This window comes from Octodon degus, unplaced genomic scaffold (genome assembly GCF_000260255.1).
Source record: "Octodon degus isolate 3935 unplaced genomic scaffold, OctDeg1.0 scaffold00157, whole genome shotgun sequence".
NCBI classification, from domain to species: domain Eukaryota; kingdom Metazoa; phylum Chordata; class Mammalia; order Rodentia; family Octodontidae; genus Octodon; species Octodon degus.
In genome coordinates, this window is record NW_004524733.1 from 6,470,381 (window position 1) to 6,480,277 (window position 9,897).

A 9,897-nucleotide genomic window follows, 5' to 3' on the forward strand; every position below is an offset into this window, starting at 1 on the left:
TTATTTGGTGATGTAACTTTGTTCTATTTTTAATAATAGAAAATAAACTGTACAGAAAGAGGAAATGCATGCAAAGTCTGATAGCCTCACTATAATTAAGAAAACAAAGCTGAGACTTCAAGGAAATTAAGTTGACTGGAATTGAGAGGGTAGAGTACCAGAGAAGATAAACTCACAGAGGAAAAAATTCTAGAGGCTTTCAAAAGATTTTGATCAAGTATTCAACAGAATATTGATTAACTAAGGCAGGTGAAGAAACTACACATTGTTAGGGAAACAGCCATCAAAAAAAAACTAGAGGGAAAAATCTTAGTGGTCAGACATGGACAGATATAGTGAGTAGTGTCTTTTTTCACCAGCTAAGCTGGTAAATCTCACTATTCATGGGACTCACAGAAGGGTTTTGGTTCAGTAGTGGAGAAAAATTGTCCCTAAATACTGCTCTGATGTCACCTAACAAATCTTGGCATTGGTGGAGGTGCAACTCAGTGGACTTTGTACATTCCTTTGTGCATTTTGCTCTTTACTGAGTATACTCCTAGCCCTTCACCCAACAAATCTTCAAAGCAAGACTTGAAAGGATCAAGCTCTCTCTAAGGAACATAACTATATCCTAGAACAAAGCTTAAGAATACTTATAAGAATACAAAAATATAGGGCCTGGGGATATAGGTCTGGCACATAACCAAAAATGGCCAGACATGCAAAGAATCAATAAAGTACAACTCGTAATGAGGAGAAAAAGTGAGTAATCAGTAAAGAGCAAAATAAAAGATAGATAAGAGAGAAGTGGGAGATAAAGCTTTTGAAAATGGGAAGGAGACCAAGAGATCGAGGGAGGGAGGAGGGAGAGGAAGAGATGAACAAGTGAAAGAATTAACATGTGTCACATACATGTAACAACTTCCCACAATGAACGTAGTTGTTGTGTAATACACACATGTATTAATAAAATTAACTTTTTATATTTGAAAGAATTTATAAAAAGCAACTGGTTAAGAGATGCTAAAGCTATTGAGCAAGGAAATTAAAACGGCTATTATACTTGTATCACATATGTTTTTAAAAAAATCTAGAAGAAAAGCCAAATACCTTTTAGAGATATGGAAGATATTTTAAAAGACTCAAATTAAAATTATAGAGATGAAACTGCAATATCTGAGATAAAATACATTGGATATGTTAACAGTAGAATCGGCATTATAAAAGAAAAACTTAGTTCAAAGAAATAGTAATAGAAACAGAGATTTTTAAGAAGAATTTTAAAAATGCTGAATGTATTGATGCATGCCTATAATCTCAGCTACTCTATAGGTTAATATAGGAGGATCACAATTCAAAACTGGCTTGGGCAACTTATCAATACCCTGTCTCTAAAAAAAAAAAAAAGGCCTGGGGGTATAGCTCAGTGCCAGAGCACCCCTGGCAAAATCCAAATACCACAAAACAATAATCAACATCAGCTAACTATACGACAACTTCAAGCATCCTAAAACATAGATAATTGAAACATCCTTCCTTAAATAGAGAAAATGTTGCCAAAAACAATTTTTTGAGGAAATAATGTGAGGTGGCTCATACTTACTCAGGTGATTGAGACAGAAGAACTGTGACTCTGACACCAGCCTGGGTAGCTTAGTGAGAACTTGTCTCACTAGGCATGTAGCCCAGTGGTAGAGCACCACTGGGTTCAATTCACAGTACAAAGGAGGAAAAGGAGAGACAGAGGAAGAAAGGGAAAAGGAAGAAGAGAAGTGCCTAAAGGCTTAATAAATTTGTAAAAGACAAATTAGATAATATCTAAACCTGAAAAAAAATATTCACACAAGGTGGCACACACCTGTAATTCCCAGGCTTAAAACAGTGTCCAGTACAAAGTAAGTGCTCAATAGTATTATTGTTCTTGTTGGAGAACTGAAATTGGACATGGACAATTGACATTTCTTTCAATATGGTTTATAGTTAATTTACTTTCTAAATATGTACAAAATATCACTTTGACATGAGTAAACTTTAATAATGATAAGAGTAAAATAAGGATGAGGAAATGGAAACTCTTACAAGCAGTTTTCTATCAAGGCAGAGAGAGGACTAAGGTGACAACTAGTACAGATATGAGGCAGAGGAAAGTGGTAGGAGTATTTTGTTTTCATTTTTAGTAGGAGAGACATTAGAGAGTTTTAAAGTAAATTTGAAGTCAACTATAGAAGATTAGAGACCAAAGCTATAGAAAAATAAGAATATGTGCCCAAAGCACCAATGAAAGGTCATTTCCTCCATTATGACCAGAAGAAAGGCAGAAGTCCTTGATCCAGAAGGTCAATACCTACCATTATCTGTAAAATAAGAGGGCATTTGCAGAGTATAAGCAGGAGGGTGGCAGGTGTAGTTGTAATTTTGAGGTGGATACATATGATCTGAAATAGCCATTGTCGAGATGAGTTCAAAAGAAAATTGACCAAAGGAACACAGAAAGATTGCATTTGATGAAAGTCCAAGTGAGATTAGGAATCATAAATTTGTTACACAGTTAAGACCAATCTCTGTGGCTATGTGATTTTTCTCCAGCAATGCTCTGAAACTCAAACATAGGCATGGAAAAGGTGGGACTAGCTGATTTCAGGTTGGGGCTTTCTCAGGTTGATGTGATAAAAGGACAATGGGCAAAGGAGTTGGACAAATAGAAAAAAGAGGAGCTGAAGAGAGAAATCACATACATTGAGAAAGTGAGACCAAATGTGGTAGTGCACACCTGTAATCCAAGGTACTTGGGAAGCTAAAGTGGGAAGAATATTAAATTCAAGCCCATTCTCATAACTTAGTTAAGATCCTGTCTCAAAATTATAAAATGGACTAGGGATGTAGCTCAGTATAAATGCCCTAGGTTCCATCCCCAGTACAATGGGAAAAACGGGGGAAAGGAAGGGGAGGAGGGAGGGAGGACAGGGACAAGAGATAGTTGGTAGGCAGGAAAAGAACATAATGTCAGGACTTAGTGTTTCCAGTAAAGCTGAAAAACATAAATATTCAAAGAAAAAAAATGAGTTTTAAGCAAGAAGGTTGTAGTGAGAAACTGGGATGCTTTAGTTTATAATTTCAGTGCAATTTTGAGTAATGATGCAGTTAGCCATACAGTCCATGGAAGTAGGTCATGTGGGCCAGAAGTGAGTCACTGGAGAAGATGACAAGGAGGCTAAAAGGATAGAACAAAGAACAGGTATTTTCCATCAAGTATTGATATGTTAAACTTTAAGTCCCTACAGAATATGATGAATAAAAAAATTAAAAATAAGAAATATTTTTAAAAAATAGGAATAAACAATTACATATTTTTCCACAGAAATTTAGAAATCTAACCATATACAGCATTGTAGCAGGAGAGGACTATGACATTTTTTTTCATGTCTCTTGTTTTCATGTATTACTCCCCCCCTTTTTTAAACAAACATTTACTGGAGAGACAGTATGGCAGTAATTGGTATGACATGACAAGCAGTATGTATTTAGAAGACCAGAATGACAGACATTTCAAGCATGACCCTAGTATTACACATTGCTATTTTCAGTGCAGTTGCCTAGTTCACAGGTATTAGCATATATAGTTAGTCAGGGCGAGAATCCTACCAAATAACTGCTAGTTTCAAAAACATGCTGAAGATTATCAGGATCATTACCTTAACCATCTTGTGCATACAAATGTATGGCTTTGCCCCTGTCAAGTTTCCTAGCTTTTCTCAAAAAATTAGAGAAATAGAAGGGCTGCAAGGACAGGCAAAATTTTGGCCCTAGCCTTTCAAGGTCAGTGAGGACTCAGGACATAGGAGAACCTGTACAATAACATCATGTAACTCAGTTGTGTCCCAGATTTTCTGATCAAGGAGATTATGCGGCCACAGAGGAAGGTGATCGATGATGTAGAGTATGCCTAAGGAGAGACACATGGAGAGAAAACATTCTCTCAGGCTTTCACAGAGAGCAAATTGGCCAAGCAATGACCATGACTCATCTACAAGGCTGACACTGACAAAGGATCTACAATCTGAGGTACAGGATCTCAGGAGAAATCCTGAGGGGATTTCACTGACCTTATCAGACCCAAAAGCTGCAACTCTTGTTGCTTAAATCCTGCTTCACCTTGGTCTTAACCATTCAGTAGAAAAGTATAAAAACAAAGTATAAAAAGTAAAGCCATATTAATATGCTGAGCTGTAAAAAGCTCAAGTCAACAACTTCGTACATTTCCAGTCCTACGGAAAACCCACTACTACTATGGACTACTGGACTATATTGGAATACTTTGTTGAATTCACGCACCTACAATATTTAAATGACAATGGAATACCCATCTCTCTCTCTTTTTTTATACCAAAACCCAAACTTTAATAGATGTAATGAAAATAATGTTTTTTCTTTTGGCAGAGAAATGTGTTTCATCTTTCTTTTTTCCCATAATTTTATTGATAAACAAATAACGATGAGACAGTTTCAAACCAAATTGGGAATACCCATCTCTGACAAAACTAAACAAAAAAATGGGATACAAATGAATAACCATTTTGTATCTGTATATTTAAAATAGGATAGATATACAGCTTACTCTTAATTCAATGAATAAAGAGATTTGTACTAACAGTGTTTGGACAGGATATCATGCCTACATCTTGTACAATGAATAACCACTAAGAAGGCAACAATATGCAATGTATTAATTATTGAAACTGTCCTACTAACCTGTTTTGAAACTGTGTCATTGTTATTTGTTTCTCGATAAAATTGTTTAAAAAAGGAACATTAGATGAGTTAGCCAGATAGGTATCACTAAAGGCATCCAGAATGATGACAGAAGCACCAGGAGGGAGACTGAGATTGGAGTCAAAACCTCCAGTAAATGAGTATGGGATACAACATATGGAAGGCAAATTGGCCTAATGATCTATGGCAGCTGTGTGAGCATGCAGAACATAGACCTCTTGCTTGGCTGTGCATTAAGAGAACTGATAGGCTGCAAAGATGAAAAGAAGGGTCCAGAAATCCACAGGGGTTAACCACTATGGCTCAATAACTCACTCTCTGGTAAAATCTTCAAGTAGCAGCCGCTACATATATGCTTGAAAAAAAATCAAATGACTTTAAACTGTCCCCTTTTCACAAGAGCAGGCATTTCAAAACAATATAAGGAACCTACCTCTCAGCAATATTTTTTGCAGACTGTAGAAACCGTGCCTGGTCATTTTCTTTTAGGATATGCTCAGCTTGGTTGATGAGGACTGTTGACCGTTCAAGACACTGACGGCAATTAGCAACCTGCTGGGCCAACTTTCTCAGTTTCATAACCTTAAAGGAATTAGTAGAAGAAAAAGCAAGATAAAACATACAGTGCTTAATTAAAATAATAAAACAACATAAAGGAAATTTGCCGTAGTTATTCTACAAATAAAGCTTATTAATATCCCAGGGTCACTGTACTAACCACTCACCTTCTCACCCTACCTGCTAAGTCTCTCTGCCAACCCCTCCTTCTCCAATCTACAGCTTGCTCACTTGCATTGCACTCAATCACAGACTATCAGTTATCTTCCTCCTGTTTGTATTAATAACATTAATTTTTCTAATTATAAAAGTAATACATGCTCATTCTAGAAAATTTCAAAAATAAAAAGAATCTTTACCACTTAGAGATCACCACTTCTACTATTGGTGTATATTCACATACATGTTTAATAAAAAGTACTTCATTTTTGCTTTACTTTTATCTATATTTTTCTGCATATATTTCTGTAAGAGTTTTTATGCATACCTCTGAGTTAATAAATGCATATTTTTGGAAAACTTAATCCCTGTGTTAGCTGGAACTACCCAGCATGACACAAAATACTGGTCATCAAACCAAGCTCCTTTAACTTTTCACATTGTACCCATAGCATGAGTTTATAATCACTAATGTTGAGCAGCAGTCCAATAAGGCTAAAGCCATTCTTGTTTGGAAACTCACACCTGACCTTTTGACTATAGTTCAGTTCCCAGGTTATAAACCTGGGCCTTCATTGCCTTCTCTGTGTCCTTTCACTTTTATATTTAATAAATGAGACAATTCCTATCATTTCCTTACTAGCAGTGCTTACTACACTCTTTATTTCCATGTGTGCTGTCTGTCATTACACTGATTTTGATTTTCAACAACTCATACTAAGAATCATTCCATAAGCTTCCTAAGTTCATTCCCTGACTTTGGCATTATCTCATTTTGCGAAGCCTTGCTTACCTCTGCTATATCAATCTTCTGGTTTCCTAAGGATGTTAACAACCGATGTACAATCAACAATAGGGTCAAGGTATAGAATGTTTCCAGCATCCATAACTGTCATCATTTTTATTGGATTGCCTCTTCTTTACCTGTTTCCTTACTACCTCATTTCCGCTTGCCTTCATAATCCAAATTCAAACTGCAGTCATCAGGATTAGACTCTGACATTTGTAAAAAGTCAACTCTTCCTTAGCCTCACTGAAATGCTAAGCTTTACCTTTGTCTCTTTGATTTTGACAGCAATCATTTGTTTCCTCTGCTGGATGATCTCTACCAACTCGTCACATTCTTCCATAAGTTTTGCCTCATGCATAGCAGTATTCACCTGCCAAGAAAGTCCAGAGTATTACACAGTGATTGTTGTCTTTGTCCCTTGCTGGCTCTAAAAGGTTTGGACTGACAGCTAAACATACACAACTTCTTCCATACCTCCCTCGATAAGATCCACTCCTAGAAGAAGAGTAGAGATGATGATATTAATGATGCAAGGGCATTGAAGCACGACAGATAGGAAGCTCTCCAGGCCTCTGGTAGATCATGATGGTTAATGGAAGGCTGGGCAGAAGGACAGATGAGATGGGGGCATGTTATTCCCACTGTGTCATTCCCTTTACTCCAGCACCCTGGCCTCCTGCTGCTCTTTTAGAAAGAGGGTAAGGAGATTTATTTATGTGAAGAAAAGAGAAGCCTCCTCAACAGGCACAATAATATTAAGATAACACTGAAACAACATATTTTTACTGTTCTAACAAAATGTTTTCAGCTTTTCCTGTTCCTTCTAATTTTTAAATATCTAAATGTGCACATACATTATCACATTAAATATATGAATGCATAGCTGGGCATAGTAGCACATACCTATAACAGCTCTCTGGAAGGCTGAAGCAAGAGGACCACAAGTTTGAGCCTAGCTTGGAAAACTTAGTGAGACACTGCTTCAAATTTGTTCTTAAAAGGCTGGGGATATAATGCAGTAAAAATCCTGGTTTCCATCCCAAGTAATAGACAGATTATCTATCTATCTATCCGCATATATGTAAATGTATAATTTATTTTACATAGCTCTCATCACTTTTTTTTTTTTTTCAGAACCGAGGCTTGAACTCAGGCCCTTGTGCTTGCCAGGGAAGCGCTTATTCCACTGAGCCATCTCCCTGGCCCCCACATTTTATTAATATTTCTTACCATGGAATCCTAGCCCAGGCCCCGTGAGTGTGTGGGAGAGCTTCCGCCTACCCTGCGCTGGCGAGACCTACTGGTCCCAGCCCAGGCGCAGTGTGGGTGAGACCCTCTTCCATCCCCTTGGGATGCCTCCTGACTCCGTAGTACTCCCCGAACCTGCCCGCCAAATAGGAATTTTTGCCGAGTTCAGGGAACCCCCAGATCCAATCCTAGCCCAGGCCCAGTGAGTGTGTGGGGAGCTGCCTCTCACCCCTACTCCACCTTTTCCCCTCCAGATTCAGCTCAGGCCTGGCATACAGGCCTAGGTGAAACCCTGCAGCTGCAGTCCCTGCAGAGAGTGTAGGATCAGAACCACCCAGCTAGTCCAGGAGCAGAACATCTTGCCAGAGGGGCACAACAGGTTCACCCCCAAGGGCAGCAACAGGAAAGAGTTGAGCACAACAGCCAGACCCAAGAGAGTCACAGCTGCATGAATCCAAACTTTGTAAATCTGCACCTGAATTTCAGTAGGTGCTAAGGTTATAACTACAACAAAGATCTACAACAAAGGTCAGAAGACAGTGCTACACAAAATGACAAGAAGGAACAAAATGGAATCTCAGACCACAAGCCCACCCATAACAGGTGCAGAGGACAATAACACAGAACAAATTGGGAATCACACAGTTGAAAGCAATGAATCAACAGCTTCTGAAATAAACAGCCGCAGAAAGGTATAGAGGAACCGGGATTGGAAATAAAAAAAGAAATCCCTGAATTAATAACATCTGCAGTAAAGAATCAAATGCAGAAACATATGGAGGAAACCCAATGCCCACCCACAAAAAGTGCAGAGGACACAAGCTCAGCTCAAATGTATGAATTAACAGCATTGATAGTAAATAAGGAACAGCAGAAAGTCATAGAGGATCTCAGACTGGAATTCTTTTCTACTAGCTCAGCTCAAATGTACGAATTAATAGCATCAATAGTAAATAAGCAACAGTGGAAAGTTATAGAGGAACTCAGAGCAGAATTCTTTTCTAAAAAAAGAATTCTCAGAACTCATAGCATCTGAAGTAAAGAATCAACTACAGAAATAAGGGAGAAAACATAATCTGAAAGAAACACTGCAGTAAAAGAATTTATAACTGCTTCTAAAGAAGACATTGATAAAAAAAAAGGAGATTAGAAAAATGACTGATTCCTTCAATGAGCAATACAGGAAAGAAACAGATCGCATGAAGCAGAGTCAGAGATATAGAGGAAATTAAAATCTCAATCACAAGTTTGCAAAGCTGTTTAAGTGAAAGCGAAGACAGAGTTTCAGATCTTGAAGATGCTGGTGCAGCTAGTGATAAGGTAAGAAAGGATCTCTTTTAAAAAATGAGGATGCAGGAAAAAATAATCCATTACCTGCAAGACGATGCAAAAATGAACAATGTGAGACTAATTGGTATCAACGAGAAAGAAGGAGTCAATACAAATGACATTAAAAAAATATGGGCAGAAGTAATAGCAGAAAACTTCCCAAATATGAAGAAACAATCTGATATTCAGGTAACCGAAGCATACAGAACGCCAAGTAACCTTAAACCAATGAAAAACAAAACAAGACATATAATAGTCAAGATCCCAGAAATTCAGCACAAGAATAATATAATGAAAGCTGCTAGAGAAAAGAAGCAGATCACATTCAAAGGAAAATCCGGGGCCAGGGAGATGGCCGTGGGGCCGGGCAGATGGCTCAGTGGAATAAGTGCTTCCCTGACAAGTGCAAGGGCCTGAGTTCAATCCCTGGTTATGCAAAAAAACAAACAAACAAAAAAAAGGAAAACCCATCAGAATTACGGCTGACTTCTCTTCACAAACCATGAAGGCAAGAAGAGCATGGAGCAGAGCACTTCAAGTGCTCTATGAAAACAAATTCCAGCCCAGACTACTATACCCTGCAAAACTCTCTTTCAAGTTTGATGGAGAAGTGAAATACTTTCATGAGAAAGAACAGCTACACAATTTCGTGATGACAAAGCCAACCCTACACAGGCTACTGAAAGATGTTCTAGAGAGGGAACAAAATGATCAGAACTCCACGAATGAGATCAGAAGCAACCAACTAAATAGGGTAAGCAATTAAACACAGGAGAAAAAGGAGTAAACGATAACAGGTAAATAACATGTCATTCGTAGGTCAATACATCTCAATTCTAATCATCAATGTAAATGGACTCAATTCACCAATTAAGAGAAATAGACAGGCACATTGGATTAGGAAACAAAATCCAACAATATGTTGTACACAAGAAACACATTTAACTCATGAAGACATACATAGGCTGAAAGTCAAAGGATAGAACACAATACTACATGCCCCAGAACCTCAGAAAAAAGCAGGTGCAGCAATCCTGTTCTCAGACAGTCTCAACTTCAAA

The 9,897-nt window shown here is 37.8% G+C and overlaps 1 protein-coding gene across 4 annotated transcripts in view; it reads right to left on the reverse strand.

Annotated features, from left to right (window-relative positions):
• Mid2 (midline 2) overlaps window positions 1-9,897 on the reverse strand; it is a 127,375-nt gene that overhangs the window by 29,530 nt on the left and 87,948 nt on the right. For all 4 annotated transcript variants that reach the window (XM_004642622.3, XM_023702722.1, XM_004642621.2 and 1 more), the window contains exons 4-5: window positions 6,522-6,629; window positions 5,186-5,334 (exon numbers count right to left, since the gene is read on the reverse strand). In XM_004642622.3, the coding sequence (XP_004642679.1) occupies window positions 5,186-5,334; window positions 6,522-6,629 (257 nt within the window). The remainder of the gene's footprint in view (window positions 1-5,185; window positions 5,335-6,521; window positions 6,630-9,897) is intronic.